Raw genomic sequence first — 23,116 nt, forward strand, 5'->3', positions numbered from 1 at the left:
GACGCAGCCTCACCGTCGCCCTTATTACTTCAACATTTTTTTTTAAGTTTAGAAGTTTATTGTTCCACAAAAAAATAGTTTTGAAGTGAGAGACAGCAGTGTTAAAATGTGAAGGAGGAAGCGTCTTGACCTCTATTATGACCGACTGGCTGTAATGTAAAGTCAACCCACGTTCTTTTCAGACGAGGAGAGCTGTCGAAGTGTTTATCTATGGTGGACTGGTTTTATTTCATCCATCTCATGACAATAACTATGTAAAACTGGCCTTGTGTTACTTTTGAGAGCAGAGACTGATGGCAGGAATCAGGGTGGTTGACCTAAGTTGTCTCTGGGCAGCACACAGGGTCCTAGCGAGCTCAGCTCCTAGGACAGCGCTGGTAAAAGGCTCCGGTGGATTTTGTCAGCCTAGTGGTTTCACGGGAAAGACTTTGTTTTGCCCAAGCGAGGAAGAACATTAGAGCTTGTGCCAAGGCTCATTAGTGCCGGGAGGCAGGAAGTGGGCTGCCGGCTCCTTCTGGGTGGTAAACCGATGTGGGGGTGACCGCGTGTCTCGGCAGGGCAGCAGTCTCACACACGCTCTTCGGTTCGATGACAGGTGCTTTGGAAATACCCGTCTACTTCTTTATATGCATCTCTTTGGATAGGGTGGGAAGAAGATACACCGCGGTCTCCTGCCTTTTGCTGGCCTCCTTCATCAGCGTCGCGTGCGTGGCCACGCCCCCGGTGAGTCACTCTGTTTTATGGAATGGCTGTGGCAGTGTCACGGAAAGACTTCTAGTGCCTTTAAGTGTGAAGATCAATTCAGCCACATAGACAGAAGAAATAGATAGTATTTAAAGGTGTCTTCTTAAAAAAAAAACAACACATTCTTTGTCTTCATATAAACACTGTGTTTGAACCCCCACACTAAAGAGGGTGCCTGTGGTATTTTAAAAATGCGACAGTTTCCTGGGAGAGAGGTTGATTCCACCTGCCGGGGACTCTGGAACTTGGTTTCCTGTGGCTCAGGCTGGCCTCAGACTCAGGACAGAGCCAGGGGTGACCTTGAACTCCTCACCCTCCTGTCTCAGGATTGCAGGCTTTACACCATCACGCCCAGATACATCTAGTGCTTGAGACTGACCCTCAGGGCCTCACGCATGCCCAGCAAGCCCTCTGCCAACTGAGTCGTTCTCCCCTCTGGCCACCGAATGGCGCTCGACACCGGTCACGGAGACACTCAGCAAGGCCGGGTCCAGCAAGAATCCTGCAGCCTGAGATGAAGACAGTGAGCCAAGGTTCTGTAAATGAAATGCCAAGCAAAAGGGACGAGGGCGAGAGAATGACTGGATATTTGTAGGAAGTGTGAATCAGAGAGGGAGGAAGGGGCCTAGCTAGGGCCATAGGCCTCTCAGAGCTGACACACGGTCAGTGATAAGCTAAGGAGAGCATTGTAAGAGCCCGCACTTGCTTACCTGGCCAACGCCACCTGATACGGCTGCGAGGAACTGGAATCAGGTCAGGTTGGAGGGCCACAGCATCACCGAGGCTGTGACAATTTTATTGAGAGCAATCGACATTTTAAACCTTTTTCAGAAACAGAACATAATGGCGATAGCCAGGATCAATACAGTTGTAGCTGCTAGGATACGATGAACTTTGCAAGCCACACAGGGTACACAAGATTAATGTCAAAGACCAACTGTCCTGTCAAGTTTCCAGGCTTCCTTGACTACTAAGGCAACATACAGAGAAACACAAAGCTGCCTGGGTGCTTCACTGCCTGAGGGAGTACACTGGTCTCTCAGGACTGATGTCCTGATGCCCTGAGACACACTGTGCCCCAAGAGCCACGGACTCTAACCTGAAAACCCATGAGGCATGCCTCTCAAGGCAGCTAGGTCAGGCCAACCCCGTGGTTCCCTGCAGAGCACCACACAGTCAAGTAAGGGGGCTGGCACAGAATCCCATTCCGGTATGAGGCCCATTAGAATGGATGAACCTCAAGGCCATAACTGGGCTTCAGGGTGGGAGGTGGGGCATTAGATAGAAACAGGACAGTGTATGCACATCTAAACATGGTAGGGCCTTAAAGGGGAGGGGAGACTTCTGGAGAAAGGGGCTTCATTAACTGTGAGACAGAGAGAGAGAGAGAGAGAGAGAGAGAGAGAGAGAGAGAGAGACAGAGACAGAGAGAGACAGAGAGACAGACAGAGAGGAAGAGAGAGAGACAGACAGGAAGAGAGGTAGTGGCCATGAGAGAAATGATGGGGTACGGGGAGACAAGAGGAGTCTCCAGCTTTTCAGAGCACTTTCTTGACCCCCCCGCCCCGAGAAATCTCTGGACCAGTCTCCTGAACAAAGCATAAAGCTGGCTTTCAGAACCTTCTAGAGGTAGCAGGAAGTTTCCCATCATGTGATCTAGTTCAGCAATAACGTATGTGCCAAGGAGCATGGGGGAGCCAAGACCCAGGATTGGAGAGTTGCCAAGGGACAGCGCAGACTGACTTTGAACTCTGTCCCAGAGAGAGCTGCAGGAGGGTGTGGCTTAGTCTGGGTTGTGGGATCTAGCCTAAACATAGAGGCCAGTTTCCTAAGAGTCAGAAACCCGAATACAGGAGCCGCGGGGACATCTGCATGACCCAATGAATCAAATGTTCACATCATTCTGCTGCTTTTCCCATAGCCGACCAGTGATTTCGAATGTAACGCACATCAATCATCCGAGAAACTTGGATTTGAATAATTATATTTTACTACTTAAAATTACATGAATGTGTGTGTATATGTGCCTATGTGGAAGCATGTGAATGGTGCCTGTGGGACCTGGAGGCATTGGATCCCTCTGAAGTCAAAGTTATAGGTAGTCCTGAGCTACCCAATAGTGCTGGGTCTTGAACTTGGGTCCTCTACAAGAGCAGTACCCATTTCTAGCCACGGAGCCATCCCTTCCGCTCCCTACCCCAAACCATGGCTTTTAAAATGCAGTTTAATGAGAGGGGCTCCTTGGCACGATGGAAGAAGCTTTTCCACCCCGTATTTCGGTGAAGCACAGCATATATAGTCACCACGGCATCTGGAAGACCCTGGGCCAGTGCTAGGGGAGCCTGAATTTTAACCCCGAATTGCAAACTGTGGTTGCCACAGCTATATTTTCATATCATTTTCTTTAGAAAATATTGAATAATAATGCAGCAATGTTTAGAGCAAAGCATTTTAACTTTTGCATATTGCACGAAGGTCAGTTTAAGCGGTAAGTGGTATCCTTCCATGGAAACACGACCTAATTACCAGGGCCAAATGAGCCAAATGTTTCACAACACTGAACTTCCAAGTGATTGGCACACAGTTACTACGAGTAAAACTACTCAGGCAGGGAAGTCGCTGTTGGCGTGAGAGAGCTTTATCTATCCCTTTGCAAAGGTGGCTGAGCTGGCTTGGGGGCAGCTGCCTTTGGATCTAGCAGATTCTCAAAAACTTCCTATTTCTTAGTAGTAGGGAAGAAAAGAGAGTGATTGCTGGAAACTTCTAGAAATAAAACAGTAATTCGCAACTTTAAATATATTTCCTATAAGAGAATTTCTCCCTCAAAGATAATGTCAACATAGTAAAAATAATGATTTTTTATTCATGCTAATTGGGGCTGTAGCTTAGTGGTACTATGATTGCTTGGCACGTGGTCCAGCACTGGGTAAGCAGAAACAAAACAGGAACCAATTCATTTAACAAATATTGCCCACCGTAACAGGGACACTAGCAGTCTTAGAGGTACCCCAAACCTTACGACATAACATAATATGAATTATATATGTTCTCAGAGGAAGTTTGTGTGGTGTACTGATGAGCTAGCCAGAGTTAGGAAGGTCCTACTTGGCTCCAAAGAGTCATTCGGTACTGCCATTGTTATTATTATCATTGTATTTCCCATGTAATGGTGTTTTGTCTGTGTGTTTGTCTGTGTACTATGCGCATGTCTGGTGTGCTGGGATGCTAAAACAGCATCTGGTTCCCAAGAATTGGAGTTACAAATGGTTGTAGCTGTAGTAGGAGCAATGGGCTGTGTCCCGCCACCCAGCTAGCTTTACACCCAAAATAATTACACAGAAACTGTATTCTTTTAAACACTGCTTGGCCCATTAGTTCTAGCCTCTTAATGGCTAATTCTCACATCTTGGTTAACCCATTTCTAATAATCTGTGTAGCACCATGAGGTGGTGGCTTACCAGGAAGGATCTTAACCTGCATCCATCTTGGAGAGGAGAGCTATAGCATCTGTCTGAGGCATCTGCCTCACTTCCCTTCTTCCCAGCATTCTCTTCTGTCTACTCCACCCACCTATGTTTTGACCTATCAGGCCAAGCAGTTTCTTTATTAATTAACTAATGAAAGCAACAGATAGACAGATGACCCTCCTTCATCATGTAGCTGCCGTGTGGGTGCTGGGAACCAAACACAGGCCTTCTGCAAGAGGGGCAAGTGTAAGTTGTCCCCATGACTCATCTATCATGTGGCAGCATGGGGGGGGGGAGATGCCCCCATCACTCTCTGAGGCAGGTGGGAGGGCTGGCCCTGAGGTCACAAGAGTGGATGAGCTGCCCCTGCCTCCCCCCTACCTTTTCTTCTCTTTCCATCTCCCTCTTAGGCACATACTTACTGCCAAAGTGATACTAAGGCTATCTTGTTTCAAATAAAATTTTGAAGGGCTACAATAGTGGAAACAAAACAAAACAAAACAACAAAGACCCAAAAGAGTTCTCCAGCCTCAGGGCTACCATTCTGAACACAGGAACCCTTAGGTTAGAGTACTTGACATCTACCTACCAGATAAAGGAGAGGGCAGACCATGGACATACTCATGAGCCACCCTGGAAGTGGAACCCATTGGAGACGGCAGAGAATGGGTCAGGGACTGGGAGTGAGAGCTACTGAAGGAGCTTGCCAACAGGTGTGTTTGGAGATAACTTACAAACCTTGTGTGCTTTATCTAAATGCACACTGTGCTCCGAGGGCTCCTTCCAATCTGCTGGGTCAGTGACTGGTGCTGGTACCAGCCATCTGTACCATTCAGGTGACTCTCACCCCAAAGCCTTCTTCCTGACAGGCTTCCAGTCCCTCCAGGGTTATGGGAGGGCACCGTTTCCCCGAAGGTTCATGATAGAAAGCTTTTGCAGTCTATGAGTTGAGTTTACAAAATAAATCCAAATAGGAAAATTAAAACTCTTTGTTGTTACAAGACATATGGGTGGAATAAGAAAGTTTTAGGTCATTTTGATGATGTCATATTTCCCTTGTGTGCCCACAGAGTCACAAGACTTTGAAGACAACGGCGGTTTTGACTGTCAAAACTGCTACAGGGTCAGCATTAGCCTTCCTTTTCATTTACACAGCGGAGCTGTATCCCACAATCGTAAGGTAAGGGGTTGTGGTTTTTGTCGGATTCCCGTTGCATTTCACTTTGTCATTTCATCATGCTTGTCTTTAAGTACGGGCACTCTTTCCGTGGGTGGTCCCCCATCTTTAAATACAGTTGCGTTCTTTCTGTGGGTGGTCCCCCATCTTTAAATACAGTTGCATTCTTTCCTCCTGGATGGTCCGCCAGAGCTCTGAGCTATGGGAACATTACACGGTGGTGGTAATTTTGACTTCGAGGCATTGTTTAAAACTCATTAGTGAGGAAATTAAGGGATTAATATGAAGTAACACTGTTACCCTAACACCAAATCTCAAATAAAATAGGTGTCTGCTGGCTCTGGATGTTTTTCTCAGAGGTGCCTCTTGGTGTTCTGATGGTGGTCATATGAATTTGCTAGGGCGCAGGTGGCTAAACAGTAGACACTTTCTCATGGTTCAGTAGGCACAAAGCCTCCGGTCAAAGTGTCCGGATACTGGAGGCCACTCTTGGCTTATCTTAGGCATCTTATCACCATGTCTTCACAAGGTCTGAGCTCTGTGGCCACTCTGGGTGGCTCTCTGCCTTCTAATGGGGGTATCATTTCTATTGAATTAGAATCCCTTATTTCAACGTAACTTCTTTAATGACGTTGTCTCCAAAGTCTAAGACATTGTGTGGGGAAGAGTAAGGACTTCAGCACCTGCATTTTGAGGGGACATGTTTAGCTCCTGACAGCATGTCCCTGGGCTCCCCGAGATTACCTCATCAGGAACATCCCCCCACTATAAGAACCTCTGAGGCATCTGATACACAATCTCAGTCCTGGGTCTCCATAGTATACCCGTAGCCCCTCCAGGAGGAGAGCAGGAGGCTACCTAAGTATGAAGGTAATTCTGAGTTGTCACTGGCTGTCTTAGAGACTGTGTCAGCAATCCAGGAGTCCAGGGCCCTTCCAGATCTTGGAAGACTCTTCCCGCCATTTCCCATGAAAACGACATAGGTCCTTTGGAAGCTCCGGTCAGGTGCTGGAGTCTCCATTTGTCTCGGCTCCTTTATTCTGGGTTGTTGCATGTCTCAGGTTTTCAGTGGCCTCGAAGAAACACCATGACCTAAAAGCAACTTGAGGAGGAAAGCGTATGTTTGGCTTACGCTTCCACATCACTGTTCATCACTGAAGGAAGACAGAACAAGAAAGCAAACAGGAGAGGATCCTCGAGGCAGGAGCTGATGCAGAGACCATGGAGGGAGGCTGCTTACTGGCTTGCTTCCTCTGCTCGGCTGCTTTCTTATAAAACCTAAGAGCACCAGCCCAGATTTCTTTCAGTGTCTGCTGAGAGTATGTGTATAATATGCAAAAAGACAGTAATCCAAACAAACCATGTTAGTTGGCTTTGCCATTAAGTATATGATGGTATTTTTTATATTATTTTTTAGTTAGTTGGTTAATTTACAGCCACAGGTACATGTCCTCAAAAATAAGCCTGCCAAAGAAGGAAAACAGGAAGAAAGGAAGGAAGGAAAGAAGAAAGTGTAGTGATATTTTGTTTATGTTTTAACAAATAAAGCTTGCCTGAAGATTACAGCGCAGAGCGAAGCCACTAAAGGCCAGGGAGTGGTGGCATGCACCTTTAATTACAAGACTCCGTAGACAGAGGTAGACAGATCTCTGTTAGTTCAAGGCCACCCTGGGCTACATGAGATTGAATAGGTATAAAAGAGAAACAGAGCTCATGGAAAGATGATCCCGGCACTTGGGATAAGACACCTTTAATCCTAGCACTAGGGAGGTGGAGACAGGAGTGATATGGCTGGGTGGAGAGAGGAGTATAAGGCAGAAGGAGACAGGAGCTAAGGGGAATCTGAGGTTTGGTGGAGACAGTTGCAGTCTGAGGTTTGGTAAAGACAGATAGAGTCTGGAGATATAGTCTGAGGACAGGATCACCCTTTCAGTTTGAGCATTGGTAGAGGTAAAAGAAATGTCTAGTGACTGGCCTCTCTGCTTCTCTGAGCTTCAGCACTAAACCATATATTTGACTCTGGGTTTTTATTACTAATACCAATTAGAATTAGTGCTACAAGGAAGGGAGGGAGGGAGAGAGGTAGGAGAGCCAAGTATGTGAATATTTAATACAAGTCATCTTTAACAGTTCTGTAGGCTTCCCGAACATCTTACGATTACTTGTGAAACTACTTACGTGTGGATTCTCAGAAGAGTGCCACACATTAATAAGTTAGTTATTTATTGATGTGTATGATCTAGAAAAGATGAAGTGCCACTGAATTTTTGTTGGCAGTGGTCCTTTGAGATAGACTCTCACACTGTATCCCAGGGTGGGCTAAACTTGTGGCAATCCTCCTGCCTCAGCTTCCTCCTCAAATGCTGGGACTGCAAACATGAACAGCCATGCCCACCAGTACCAATGACTCAAAAGATTCATGTGGAAAGCCATCTTCATTGGGCTGGTGATGCGGCTCAGGGCCAGAGCATCTGTGTTAGATTCAGTTCAAAGCTTTCCCCAGTGACACCCTTCATCCTGCAAGGCTCTACCTCCTCCATCCCCTATCTTCCTAAACACTGCCGCAAGCTGGAGACCGAGAGTTCAAACAGAAGAGTCCACAGGAGACACTTCCTATTGAAACCACAACATTCCTTTTCTGGCCACAAAATGTTTATGGCCTTTTCATGATGTTTAGCCAAACCTGAAAAGTCCTTGTAGTCTTTAATAGTCCCAACAGTGCTTAAAAGTCCAAAATCTCAGCACAGACATTAAGGGCCTCATTGAATAAATGGGACCTCCTGAGACTGAGAAGCTCTGTAAAGGAAAGGACACTGTCACTAAGACAAATAGGCAACCCACTGACTGGGAGAAGATCTTCACCAACCCCGCAACTGACAAAGGTCTGATCTCCAAAATATATAAAGAACTCAAGAAACTAGACCGTAAAAGGCTAATCAACCCAATTATAAAATGGGGCACTGAGCTGAACAGAGAATTCTCAACAGAAGAACTTCAAATGGTCAAAAGACACTTAAGGTCATGCTCAACTTCCTTAGCGATCAGGGAAATGCAAATCAAGACAACTTTAAGATACCATCTTACACCTGTCAGAATGGCTAAAATCAAAAACACCAATGATAGCCTTTGCTGGAGAGGTTGTGGAGAAAGGGGTACACTCACCCATTGCTGGTGGGAATGCAAACTTGTGCAACCACTCTGGAAAGCAGTGTGGCGGTTTCTCAGGAAATTTGGGATCAACTTACCCCTGGACCCAGCAATATCACTCTTGGGAATATACCCAAGAGAGGCCCTATCATACAACAAAAGTATATGCTCAACTATGTTCATAGCAGCATTGTTTGTAATAGCCAGAACCTGGAAATAACCTAGATGCCCTTCAATGGAAGAATGGATGAAGAAAGTATGGAATATATACATATTAGAGTATTACTCAGCAGTAAAAAACAAGGACTTCTTGGATTTTGCATACAAATGGATGGAAATAGAAAACACTATCCTGAGTGAGGTAAGCCAGACCCAAAAAGATGAACATGGGATGTACTCACTCATATTTGGTTTCTAGCCATAAATAAAGGACACTGAGCTTATAATTCGCGATCCTAGAGAAGCTAAATAAGAAGGTGAATCCAAAGACAAACATATAGGCATCCTCCTGAATATTAACCTTCATCAGGCGATGAAAGGAGAGACAGAGACAGAGACCCACATTGGCGCACCGGACAGAAATCTCAAGGTCCAAATCAGGAGCAGAAGGAGAGGGAGCACGAGCAAGGAACTCAGGACCGCGAGGGGTACACCCATACACTGAGACAATGGGGGATGTTCTATCGGGAATTCACCAAGGCCAGCTGGCCTGGGTCTGAAAAAGCATGGGATAAATCCAGACTTGCTGAACATAGCTGACAATGAGGACTACTGAGAACTCAAGAACAATGGCAATGGGTTTTTGATCCTACTGCACGTACTGGCTTTGGGGGAGCCTAGGCAGTTTGGATGCTCACCTTACTAGACCTGGATGGAGGTGGGCGGTCCTTGGACTTCCCACAGGTCAGGGAACCCTGATTGCTCTTCGAGCTGATGAGGGAGGGGGACTTAATCGGGGGAGGGGGAGGAAAATGGGAGGCGGTGGTGGGGAGGAGGCAGAAATCTTTAATAAATAAATAAATTTAAAAAAAAGTCCAAAATCTCCTAACTTTGACACACTGTAAAAACAAACAAACAAACCAGACCAAATTGTCTACTCCCAGTATATGGTGGCATAAAGTGTACATTTCCATTCCCAAAGGGAGAAATTGAGGCATAGTGAATTGAAAGATTGGACCAAAGCTAGCCTGAAATTCAGCTAGACAAGCACCAAATCCTGTAGCTTCGTGCCCAGTTTCTAGAGACTCATTTTCAGAAGCTTAGGTGGCTCCACCCATCCAGCATTGTCGCCTGCAATACCCCTCTCTTTTTCTTATTCTGGTTCCACCCCTGTATGCAGCACTCCTTGGCAGATACCCCACAGCTCTGGCATCCCACAGCTTGCATCTTTCATGATTCCAAAATCAGAGTCATGGAAACAGCACTGACGAGTTCTGCTTCCAGCTGCGGATGGAGGCCGGCTGCTGTGGACCACGGTTCCAGCCCTTTGCACGTGCTCAAGCTGGTTGAAAACTTCCCTGACAATTGCTTTCCAGGGGCAGAAATGCCATGGGGCTCCCTGTCCACACCCAGTCCACAAGCCTGGGATGGGGGCCTTGCCCTCAAGGTAACTTTTCCTGTTCCAGCGAAGAGCAGGCAGCATCTCTTTAATATAGCCTCTTTCTCAGAACATGCCCTGGCCTCAAGTGTAAGCTTCTTAGAGTTATTTTCCTCTCTAAGCTGCATATTTTTTGATTACTTTCTGCCCTATTTATTGCTCATTTTAACTACAGATCTTCATAAGAGTAACCAATAATAACCTTCCACCGATTCAGTGTTATGTGGTCATGGAATTAGTTCATTATTTTTACATCTGGTCTCATGTAAATTCTTAGAACATGAACAGAATGCAGCTAGATGCTTTGCTAAAAGAGCACATGAAGCTAGTTCTCAGCTCAGTTCTCATTCCCCTCTCAATTCCCGGGCTGGGCATCCTTCTTAGTTAGGGTTTCTATCACTGTGATGAAACACCATGACCAAAAAGCAAGTTGGGGAGAAAAGAATTTATCTGGCTTACACTTCAGCATTGCTGTTCATCACTGAAGGAAGTCAGGACAGGAACTCAAACAAGGCAGGGTCCTGGAAGCAGGAGCTGATGCAGAGGCCATGGAGGGGAGTTGCTTACTGGCTTGCTTCCCATGGGCCTGCTCAGCCTGCTTCTTAAAGAACCCAGGGACATCAGCCCAGGGATGGTCCCACCCATCATGGGCTGGTCCCTCCCCTATTGATCACTGTTGGAGCCACAAGTATTATACAGTAAATGTACAGCGGACAGATTCTTAGACAGATCTACAAGTGTACAACTTATGGAGAACCCATAAGTTCAGCAGAACGGCAGGAACACTTGTCTTTTGGATAAGTCACTGTGAATTCTGCAAAAAATCTTGTGAAATCATGGCATTTTCCCTTCAAAATGAGTTTCATTCCCAAAATACCACAGCAGTGTAACCTCCTCCTGTGCGGGCAATGAAATGACCTTCCATGAGGCGTTAGAATGATAGTGTTTTCTCTTTGTTCTAACAGCCAAATTTACAGAAATCCAATCCCCCACAATTACCTTTGCTAAACAGACCATATAGGAATTTCAAAAAGATAGGCAGACAGGTGCCAGACAAACAGGGCTGGGCATGGGTGAGTCCAGGGTTCAGGGATGTTTAGTAACTTTATCTAATGGCTGGGAATGTCAGGTATTAGCTCTTGGATGCTGGCTCTTCGTGAGTGTTGTTACCTGTTCCTGGATCACTGCTTTGTCAGGTTCTACCTTTTTTTATGATTCTGAAATGTATATTTATATCATCGTTTTTTTTCCTATAAAATTATTTTGACCATGTCTATACAAACTAAAAACCTGGTGGAGGTCACCCCTTCTCCTTCTCTGTTATAGTGGCATTTCATTTGTATTTTAATAAATAAAGCCTACCTGCAGATCAGAGAGTAAAACAACCCCACTGCTCAGCCTTACAGAAGAGGGAGTGTGATACACACCTTTAATCCAAGAAGCCACACTAGTTTGAAATAGAAACTGGGTGGTGCATGCCTTTAATCCAAGTGATGCATGCATTTAACCCCAGCCTTAGAGAGGAATGTAAGATGGGAGGAAACAGCTGCCAGACACAGTCTCATTCTGAGATTCTTTGAGGCAGGGTCACCATTTCAGACTGAGGTTGAGGTAAGAGCCAGTGACTGGCTGCTTTGCTTTTCAGATCTTGAGGTTGAATTCCAATTTCTCTCATTTGGTGGCCAACATTTGGGGCACTAATTTATGAAAAGCTGTTGACCTAAGACTTTTTAGCTACCAGCCCAGGCCAGAGCTGGGATTTCAGTTTCAGCTCTAGGAATTGAAACCCAAACCTAGCCACCTGGATTTGGGAGGAACATTAGTGCTCCTAGCTCCCATCCACCATGGCGTTGCTTCCTCTACTGCTGTACCTGTCCTTGCTGCCACCCCATAGGGCACCCACATGACTTCCTACAGCCTCTGTGGCTCCTGTAGTCCCATGACTTGCCCCCATCCCCATGTGTGTGGCTCTCTTGTGGCTGCCACAGCTTCCCCTGACTATTGCAATCCATGTGCAACTGCTTGCTACATGGCTGCCCTGTCCAATTCTTTTTAGCAAAATTCTGTTCAGTTTGATTTTAGTTCTGCTTAGAAAATCTGCAGGTTTTTCTGGCCCACATCATTATTACACCTTAAAAGTCTCAACTAAACCAATGTTTTAACAGAAGTAAGTCATCTGCTAACTATATATATTTTTTTTGCAATTTGTAAACTACTTCTAAGATAATTACAGATATATCCCCATCCAAGAATTTAATAACCTTTTTGTTTCTATTATGGTTGGAATTCTGAGAAGTGTATGACCTGCCTGGGACTTACACATTCTTAGCCATAGCTGTTATCATTTTTATAATTCCTATTGTATCGTTAAAGAAATGTTACAAGTCAAGAATGAGAAACTTTTAGAAATGATACAGACTTTATAGACTAGTAATGAGAAGTTGGATGGAAGGATTCATACCATTGAAAATGATAACCATAATTTGACAGATAAAATTCAATCCATATCAGTGGATTACGAAAGCTTATAGAATGGTACTGAGAGATTATCCAAAAGGAGTCATATTGTTGAAATTGACAATGAAAATCTGTGAAAAAGTTATGACAAGCTAGCCGACAGACCATCCCTCCTGAAAGGCAATCTACATGCCATTCTCTCTAAAGATGGAAAAATGTCAAAAGTTGGACATGTGTGCAGAATGAGAACCAGAAATTAGTTGATTTGATAAAATCATTAGAAATATCCACAGGTCAAGAGACTCAGACTTTATAAAAGACGGTGATAAAAAGATTTGAATCAATTGAGGAACTTGTCAGAACAGGTAAGCAAAGAGAGGTGGCACAGGCAAAAGGCAATAGTAAAGATTGAGCATCACTAGTACCTCTCAGACTCAGAGATGACTTACCAAGAGCTTTGGCTACTTATGCTGTTATGACCTCTGAAAAGCCACCAAATACTCAATACCCAAAAGGATATACACCATGTAAATGGAAACCTATATGTATAATCTAAAAGATGTTAAGCAAGCAGTAGTATCTTATAGCATACATTCGCCATATGTGAGGGAGTTGGTAAAGACATGGACTTCAAGAAATAAGGCTACTCCACATGATTGGATTCATCTAGTCTCAGCTGTACTAGGCCATAGCCCACAGCTTTAGTGGAAGAGTTTTTTTTTAATTTATTTATTTATTAAAGATTTCTACCTCCTCCCCACCACCGCCTCCCATTTCCCTCCCCCTCCCCTGATCAAGTCCCCCTCCCTCATCAGCTCGAAGAACAATCAGGGTTCCCTGACCTGTGGGAAGTCCAAGGACCACCCACCTCCATCCAGGTCTAGTAAGGTGAGCATCCAAACTGCCTAGGCTCCCCCAAAGCCAGTACGTGCAGTAGGATCAAAACCCCATTGCCATTGCTCTTGAGTTCTCAGTAGTCCTCATTGTCCGCTATGAGAGAAGAGGCTGAGGTTACTGTTCTGTGGCTGTGTACTGCCTGAATGGCCACAGAACAATAACCGGCAAACTCTCAGAGGTACCAACAGCTCTACCTTTAAAATAAGTGACAGAAAAACCTGTATGGGTTAAACAACGGCCTTTAACAATAGAGAAACTGCAGGCTTTAGAATAGCTGGTATAGGAGCAATGAGATTCTCAGCCTATTGAAGAATCAACCAGCTCTTGGAATTCTCCTGTATTTGTTGTTAAAAGGAAATCTGGAAAATGGAAAACAGATCTAAGAGCTTGATAATAAGGTGATTCAACCAATTAGTCCTCTGCAATTTGGAATTCCTTTGCCTTCCCTATTGCCTAAAGGATGGCCTCTTATAGCAACTGATTTAAAAGATTGCTTTTTCACTATACCTTTACAAGAAAAGGACAGAGAAAAATTTGCCTTCACAGTGCCTACTTATGAGAATTCTCAGCTTGCTAAAAGATATCAATGCAAGATTCTCCCAAAGAGAATGTTAAATAGCCCCACCTTATGCCAATATTTTGTGAGTCAGCCATTGGAAATGATACGTAAGCAATTTCCTGAGTCTATAGTTTACTATTACATGGATAACATTATGCTATCTGATTCAAATGTAGATACTTTAGAATGTTTGAAGAAGTAATGAAAATTTTGCCTCATTGGGGATTAAAAATTGTTCTTGAAAAAAATACAAAGAGGGGATTCTATCAATGATCTATGTTATAAAATAGGTTTACAGAAAACTAGAGCACAAAAGTGCAAATTAGAAGAGATCTTAATGACTTCCAAAGTTTGATAGAAGACATTTCCAATCTGTGGCCCACTTCTAGAATAAAACCTCATCAAATAATTCATTTAATCAAAACCTTAGATGGTGACAAAGACTTAAATAGTCCCAGGGAATTACCAAGCTGAGAGAGAACTGGCTTTCATTGAAAAGAAATTATCGGAGGCACACGTGAATCATGTGGGTCTGAATCTTAACTGCATCATGGTCATATTTCCCTCCAAACATTCCCCTACAGAAACTTTAATACAAAGGGAATATATTATCTTAGAATGGATCTTTTTACCACATAAACCAAGTAAAAATTTAAAAATTTATATGGAAAAGGTCTCTGAATTAATTCTAAAAGGAAAATTGAGACTTTGTCAGTTATCAGGAATAGACCCAGCAGAAATTATAGTATCTTTTCTACATTGTCCTCTTGAGCTATATCCTGAGTCAAAGGGTAACCTGTACATCAGCCCTTACAACTTCAGATTATAACTGTAGCTCCAGGGGATCAAACACCTGCCTTCTCCAAAAAATAAAATCTCAAAGGTTTGTTTGACATTAATAGAGCAGTCTATAGACAAATATTTTGTTCTTTCAAGTTACCATACCCTACCCTAAACAAATCTGTCTAGTCCTTGACATTAATCTGGGTCTGTATACCTATGGGCCTCATTTAGACAGCAGATTAAAGATAGCCTATGCCTTTCTTACATGCATGCTTGATGGGGAAAGCCTTGTTAACCAATAACCTTTAAGAGGTGGGTCTTAGTTAAGGTGCGACTTTGCTGGGACCCAGGTAAAAAAAGGTGTGCACTTCCATGTGCACCCTCTCTGCACCTTTTCCTGTGGGATATTGCTGTGCTTTTAGTGAGTTTTCCCCTTATAATAAATAAAACGTAATTGTTTTATCCTTAGCTAGCCTGGTTATTTCCACACAAGCTCATATACACAATTGTTTCACAGAATGAAGGTAGAAGTCATAGCTGACTTGGGAAACATCTGACTTATTTCTGAATTTTATTGTTTCTCCTCATTGTGGGAGAGTGAGAAGGGGGTGGCAGGTGGTGAATCCATCATCCTCGGCACCCCTTTGCTTTGCTTTTCCACGGTTGCTACCACTGTATTAATTCTTCTGGTGTTTTCAGGTGTTTGGCTGTGGGGAGCAGCATCATGGTGTCACGAATGGCAAGCTTCATCGTCCCTTTCACCAACCAAGTCTGGATTGTCCTGCCACAGGTCCTTATCACTGTCTAGACACTGGGATAACCGAGAGGCTGGGCAGCCAAGAGATACTAAAAGAGCAGAGACGTAGGGCAGCCCACAGACACTGGATAACAGAGAGGCAGGGCAGCCAATAGATCCTGGGAAAGCCGAGAGGCAGGATGGGACAACCAATAGACACAGGGATAGCAGAGAGGCGGGGCAGCCAGTAGACTCTGGGATAGCAGAGAGGCGGGACAGCCAGTAGACACAGGGATAGCAGAGAGGCGGGACAGCCAGTAGACTCTGGGGTAGCAGAGAGGGAGGGCAGCCAGTAGACTCTGGGGTAGCAGAGAGACAGGGTAGCCGATTCTGCCATTTCTGGTTTTGTTTTTGGAGACCAATATAACCATTGTATAATGGAGTTTTGTTGAAACAGGAGAGCTCACTAGTGGGTAAGTAGGGAAGTGGGGGTGGCTGACCGTCTTCAGTCCCTCTGAGTTATTATTCACCCCACTCTGCCCCTGGCCTGGAGCCACCAGCACTTTGGAGGGAGGAGCTCTGCCTTGTGTCAGCTCTCAGGCGTCTGCCCCACTACCTAGCTCAAACCTTGCCTCTGCCCTCCCACAGTGGGCCTCTTGCTCTGGGAAAATCTTGGAGGCTGCCTGCTCCCTGCGGTGCCTTGAGAGGCTTTTCATGGACGAGGCTACCCTCTTGAGTTCTTGTGGCCCTGGCAGTGTGAGCTGTTGACTTGTGTTTGGAGAGGGAGAACAGCTGTGTTCAGAGTCACACAGAGGAACAGAGAGGCTGGGAAGTGGGTGGATCATACCTGGGTGCCCCTGGCCCTTCCAATCAGGAGGAATATGGAGCTGGGGAGGACGGAGAGCAGGTACAGTGGTGCACGACCCTGCATCCCAGGGACTTGGGACTCTCAGCATAATGGTCTCTTTCCCCCAGATGCCCTTTGCAGATGCCCCTCTACACTCCTTGGCCTTTTAAAGCACCACTTCTTTTTCTGCCTGCTCCTTTCTCCAGGATTCCGACGAGCCTCTCCTACACTCTGCTAACTTCTCTCCTCTCTTCCAGGCTAACACATGTTGTTGCTAGTGTTGTGACTATTCTGTCTGGATATCATTGGAGCTGGTCAGCAATTTAACGTCCATCCTCCTCCTGTCTTACACTTTTAGTCAAGGATAGTGACCTCAAGCACACTTGGACATGGCCTTTTAGTTATCCCATTGTGTGTGTGTGTGCATGTGTGTGCGTGCGCACACGCATACAGGTGCATGTGAACTTTGTGTGTGTGTGTGTGTGTGTGTATGTGTGGTGTACGTGTGTGCATGCATATGTGTGCAGAGGCCAGAGGTCACCCTCACGTGTTCCTCAGGAACCACTCATCTTTGAGGCTGTTATCGCCCGTTACCCGGGCAATACCAAGTAGTTTAGGCTGGATGGGCAGCAGCTCCCATGGATCTGTCCATCTCTGCCTCTCCAGTGCTGGGAAGACAAACACGCCCTAATACCTCTAGCCTTTCTGTGTGGGTTCTCAGGAGCAAATTGAAGTCTGGGTGTGTGTAGAGAACATTTTGTTGACTGTGCTTTCTCTTCAGCTCCATACTGACGTATTTTTGTAAGAAACACTAGCGTGACCTCAGAAGAAACCAGTGTGGATTCCCACCTGCGCCATCTTGTATGCACAAGTGGAATGTGGATTTTTTCTCTGGGAATCAGTGGCCTTTTGGAGTGTCACCCACCTCCTGCCAGCAAATGCTCAGTCCGGTCTGCTTCTGGTACTGGATCCCAGCCTCTTTGACCAGATAACTCTGAGGTTGAGAAATAGCTTTGGTCACTGTGGCTTGCCTTTCTTCTACTCTGGATACGTGGGCAGTGGCTCTTGGTTGGGGACTATCCTGTACTTAAATATTAAAGGAAAGTGGGGGGCACAGAAAGCATGATAAGGGAGATGAGCTACTTCTAAGCTCCAAATTGTGCAGAGTGAAAAGCATTTGCTAGGGTACAAAATAAATCATGAAGACGATCGGATGAGTTAAGTGGAATTGGTCATCCCTGCCAATAATTGCCTAGTCTAGTGGTGAAGCGATGAGAATTATGCAGTACGCCATGTTGGTGAAAATCGATGCCCACAATTACAGTGGTACAGGAAACACTACACTAAGTATCACGCTCTTAGTGATCAAAGTGATTTTGAAGTCATTGATAGCTTGCCAGAACAGACTAGAATAAAGTTAGCTATGCAAGTTTCAAGTGCAATAAGACCCGGGAGGATTTGTTTATAGAAAAATGAAGACTATGGCCACCTGGGATATTAAGGTTCAGGGTTTCGTGAAAGCATCTCCTTTAAGCTAGCACTTTGTATCTTAGAGGAAGGGAGGGAGGGAAAGAGGGAGGGGAGGGAGATCAAAATATCCTTTAAAACAAGCAGCCAGACTCACAAAAGAAGACAGACAAATTCATAAAAGCAAACTGCTATAAATTCACACAAAAAAAACTAAGTAATTGTATGGGAGGACATTTGCAAGGGCATTTTAAGGGCTGTAGAATAAAAAGGATCTTTCATTTAGCAGATGCTTAGGTGGACTTAGTTTTAAGTGCTTTGCTGATGCTAATTTTTGTGTAAAATGGACATATTGTTTCCTTCCTTTACAAGCAAGGAGAAGGACTTGCAGAAAATAATTATTAACCTAGGTCTGTCATCATAAAGGAGCCAGAGTATGGCCCTTGAATAAGATAGCCCTGTGGTACAGTATGAGTTAAAGATGTGTGACATCTGTTTATGCTGTGGAACATCTGTTGAATGATGCAAAGATGTGTTGCATTCTTTTATGTTTTTAAAGTAATAATAAGTTTTTGTGTGTGTTTATTTGGGAGCTGGGTGGTGGGCCCCCAGAGAGTAAAAGATTTTACAAAAAACCATCTTTATGGCTCCCCTAGGCTCTTATATTTGAATGCTTGGTTATCAGGGAGTGGCACTATTTGAAGGATTGAGGTGTGGCCTTGTTAGAGAAAGCCCCGTTACTGGGGATGGGTTTGGACGTGCTCAATGTCTCACTCTTCCTGTTGCTTACATAAAGATCTGGATGTAGAAGTCTCAATTGCTTCTAAAGCCCTGTGTCTGCTGTGTGCCACCTGCTCCCCACCATGATGATAATGGACCACGTCTCCAAAACTTTAAGAAGCTTAAATTAAACACTTTTTCTTATAGGGGTTGCCACTGTGACTGTGTCTCTTTATAGCAATAGAACAGTGACTAAGACAGAAGTGGGTACCAGGGAGTTGGGGTATTGTTGTGACAGGCCTGATCATGATGCTTGCTTGCAGAATGTGGACTTTGGATTAGGAATGCAATTGGACACTTTAAGTAGGGCTTAATGGGCTACACTAGTAGGAGTGTGGAAGACAATGTTGCTGAGAGCAATGTGTAGTTGGGTTTTTTTTAAAATTCTTTTCTCTTTGCTCTTTTGGGGGCCCATCACCAAGGTCCAAATAATCACATGGAGGCTTATTCTTTTTCATGAATGTCCAGTCATAGCTTGGCTTATTTCTAGCCAGCTTTGCTTAAATTATCCTATCTTTTGCCTCTGGGCTTTTCTTTTTCTCTAGTCTATATACCTTTATTTACTTTTTACTCTGTAGCCTACTGTATAGCTGGGTGGCTGGCCCCTTGATGTCCTCCTATTTATTCTCTCTGCCTGCCAGCTCTGCCTATCCTTTTTTCCTGCGGAGCTATTGACTGTTCAGTTCTTTATTAGACCCATCAGGTGTTTTAGACAGGCAAAGCAACACAGCTTCATAGAGTTAAAGAAAAGCAACGTAAAAGTAAGCCACACAACTTTGCATCATTAAATATTCTGCAGCAAAAACAAATGCAATACATCTTAAAATAGTATTCCACAACAGCAATGCATATTATAATGGCCCAGCTCAAGAGTTTTCAGATGGGAAGAAAATTAGTGAGTGGTTTCTTTTCTTGTGATATTTTGGTGAAGAATGTGGCTGCTTGAGGATAAATGGGAGAGTTTTGGATTAATGGTGTTGGCAAAGGAGATTTCAAGACAGCCTTGTATTGACTGTTTCTCATGGTTGTTAGTGACCATTCTTAAGTAGCTCTTTATCTATAAAGAAAAGGAGCAAACTGAGCAAGGAAAAATACAAAATGTACAGTTTGAGGAGAAAAGGAACACCAGGAAGGGTAATGGAGCTAAGTCCAGTACTCAAAGAGATAAAAAGTTTAAAGAAAAGCCCAATGCTAAATGGAATAAAGGGAGTGGTGATTTCAGAGCAAGACCCCACCCAGCTAAGTTTTCCAACTTGTGAAAAGGAACTAAATGAAAGTTTAAACAGTGAAGGAAATTGTCTAAATTAGAAACTGATGAAAATGTATTTGAATGAGGTGCAGTTGTAAAGGTGAATCCTGGATCGTGTTGGAAATGCCAGAGCCATAGAATACCTTCCAAGGAAAGCTGCTCACAGGGAGTAGAACCAGCTCAAGAGAAAGGCACATTACAGTGAGCAAAGTTAGAAGGAGGTTCCAAAGAGCTTTTTGACATCAGACATGGAGATACAGAGTGTGCAGTTTGCCCAGCTGGTTTCCAGTCTTGCTCTGGTCCAGTATTTCCTCACTATGCTCCCTCTCCTCCGTTTTGAAATGATAATGTATATCCTGTGCCATTATATGTTAAAAGTATGTGATCTTCTTGGTTTTGATATGTGTGAGGTTACAGATTACCATGAGTAGCAGAAGAAACTTTGAGTATTGAGACTGGGATCGACTATGGGAACTTTTACAGTTGGACTGAATGAGTTTTTATATTGTGGCCTGGCTACATGTAAAAACAAGATGTCTTGTGCACACAGATAAGCCCTGGAGAAGCCAGGAAGGTTAAACACACAGCTCACCTCTTCAGTGGAGTAGGACAGAGCTGATCTTCCTGGAATGCCAGGAATGCTGTAGTTTTACAACCTGCTGATCCTTTGCTGTCTGATGAGACAGGCTCTGCCCATATCTTCCAGAATTTGTGGTTTAACTTATCCTAGACCCTTTGCCCTAAATCTCGAGCATTGCTTTTAGACCATAAACCCATTCTTACTAGTGATGTCACCTGTGCTTTACAAAAGCCGAGGTGACCTACACGTTATCTTTGGGCCAGGCCAGTTCTGACTCCCACGGGCATTTTGTTTACTTCGGTCATTCTCCCTAGACCCTTATCTTGAGCGTCTGTGCTTTGCTGAGAATGTCAATGTAAACATTGCTTAAGCGTTGTTCCACTCATGGGACTAAGTTAATTGTTATCTGAATACTTTTTTCCTCAAAACTGTGCTTGTCCATAAATGTGGCTAAACTGATTTGGGCCAGGCTCTAGAGTCCGGATCCAGTGCTGGCTACAATAAAATTGGCCTGAGCTGAGTTTCATTCTTACCTCACTCTGATCCTTTATCCCTGCCTTCTGGAAAGCCTGCAGGGGAGCTCTCACAGCTACAGGCCTATGGGGGCCAGAGAGTAGAATGTGGAGGGTTGAATAAGAACAACCCCCAAAGTCTCCTCGTTTGATTGCTTAGTCACCAGGGAGTGGCAGTACTTGAGAAGGATTAAGAGGTGTGTCCTTGTTGGAGTAGGTATGGCCTTGTTGGAAGTGTGTCACCAGAAACTGTAAACGAGCCCCCATTAAATGCTTTCTCTTGTGAGAGTTGCCTTGGTAATGGTGTCTCCTTACGGCAATAGAACACTGACTAAGACATGGAGCTTGGACGCCAGCCCGCACACTGTGTCTCTGTTACATTAAGTCAACCAAACAAGAGATTGGTGCTAAAGGGAATGTGGCTACAGTCAGTTCCCCCTTCCCTTCCTGCCCTGAGGGCCAGTTCCCTTCTCCTAGACAGTGTCTGGCTGCAGGGACTCACCCATGTTTATGGGAGCCTCTTGCAAATGTGCCTTTGTGGGTACAATAGATTCTGCCTGCTCTGTGGGATGAGTTCTACAGCATGATTCAGTTTGTTCATTGATGTAAAATTGGCTGGGGAGCCAGTGTTTTCACTAAAACACCAGCTGAGAAGCTTTTATTTTCTCCTTCGAAGAGGATCACTTGTTTTGGTGCCTGTGTTATTGGCCATTACTTAATCGAACAAAGGGTGACCAATGAATTCATTTTTCTGTGCTCATAGGCTCACTTGGCAAATTGTTACTGCTGCTGTTGTTGTTGCTGCTGTTTTTAAGGGAAGAAAGAATTACTTCAGCTCACAGCTTCAGAGGGCTCAGTCTGTGGTTTGGTCCTGTGCACGTTGGTGGTATGTGGTGGAAGAGGTACTTCTGGCTGGGCAGGGAGCAGAGAAGGCAGCAACTGGATCTTCAGTGTTGATGCTAAACTAACCACCCTGCTAGGTAAAACAGAGCAAGAATGAAAGAGGTAGTCTGTACCCCAAGATTTCTAGTCAGTGGAGACTGCAGAAGAGCTAAGATTGCCTGCCAGAGATATTGCTGGAGCACGGGGCATGGGAGTGAGCCGCTAACCCAAGTTCGGTTCAGAGAGGCTTTCTGCAGGAAGGGATGTTGTCTATATACAGGGACACACACACACACACGCACACACACACACACACACACACACACACACCAGGCACAAGGAACAGTAAACCAGAGGTTTTGAGGGAAAGGCACACTGGGCATAGGTACTGTGGCTAATAACTTGTACAGAGCCTGGGCGGATGTCAAAAAGTCTAGAAGAATGGGAAAGTCACATATCCACAGTTTCTGGTGGTCCTCGGTGACCTGGTGTGTGTCTGAGGCCAGGAGGAGTCACCGTAAGGGCTGGAGGAATCCCAGGAGAAGAGTCAGTGTGAAAGAAAGACCTGTCAATGTGATGTGGGCGTCTGTCCGATGGCTAGGATGAGGCCCTGAGGTAGGTGGGTACTCCTCCAGTGTGCACGCTCGGAGACACAGAGCCCAGGAGCAAAGATGTTAAGATGTGGTAGGAAGAGGAAGCCAGGAGAGGGCTGAAGGGATCAGTGTGTGGGGGAAGAGCTGATGAGCTGCAGAGGCCCAGGACCAGGAGAGCTGAGAAGGGGAACACAGGAGGACCTGGGGACGAGTTGGGCAAGGGAAGCCAAACACATGTGCTTCTTGATAGGATGTCACAGCAGAAGTGACAGAGCCTTGAGCGTGTTTGTTATAAGACGGTAACGACAGCTGTACGTGTGGATTGTTTATGATGAGCCTGGCGTGTTCTCAGCCTTACTTACATCAGTACCTTAGCAGTCCCTGCGGCCTCTCTGTGTGTGCTGTGTATGTGTTCCCGGGAGTGCATGCACAGGGGTTGGACATGTGAAGACCAGAGGTTGTCACTAAGTGTCTTCCTCAACTGTTCTCCACCCTCTAAAGACGTTGTTTGTGGGCGTATGATGTGTGCAGATGGGCGCATGCACCACAGCCTGTGTGCAGAGGTCAAAGGGCAGCTCTGTAGGGCCAGTTCTCTCCTCCGGCTTTTACGTGGGTTCTGGAAATTGGGTTCAAGTTGTCAGC

The 23,116-nt window shown here is 45.0% G+C and overlaps 1 protein-coding gene across 1 annotated transcript in view; it reads left to right on the forward strand.

The window, feature by feature from the left end:
- The window catches only part of Slc22a16 (solute carrier family 22 member 16), a 45,362-nt gene that overhangs the window by 20,255 nt on the left and 1,991 nt on the right, over positions 1 to 23,116 (forward strand). The window contains exons 5-7 of the mRNA XM_041653603.1: positions 596 to 723; positions 5,282 to 5,391; positions 15,528 to 15,618. Coding sequence (XP_041509537.1) covers positions 596 to 723; positions 5,282 to 5,391; positions 15,528 to 15,618 — 329 coding nt within the window. The remainder of the gene's footprint in view (positions 1 to 595; positions 724 to 5,281; positions 5,392 to 15,527; positions 15,619 to 23,116) is intronic.

This window comes from Microtus oregoni, unplaced genomic scaffold, assembly GCF_018167655.1.
Source record: "Microtus oregoni isolate MIOR12 unplaced genomic scaffold, Mior012 000006F_ref0000085, whole genome shotgun sequence".
Lineage (NCBI taxonomy): Eukaryota > Metazoa > Chordata > Mammalia > Rodentia > Cricetidae > Microtus > Microtus oregoni.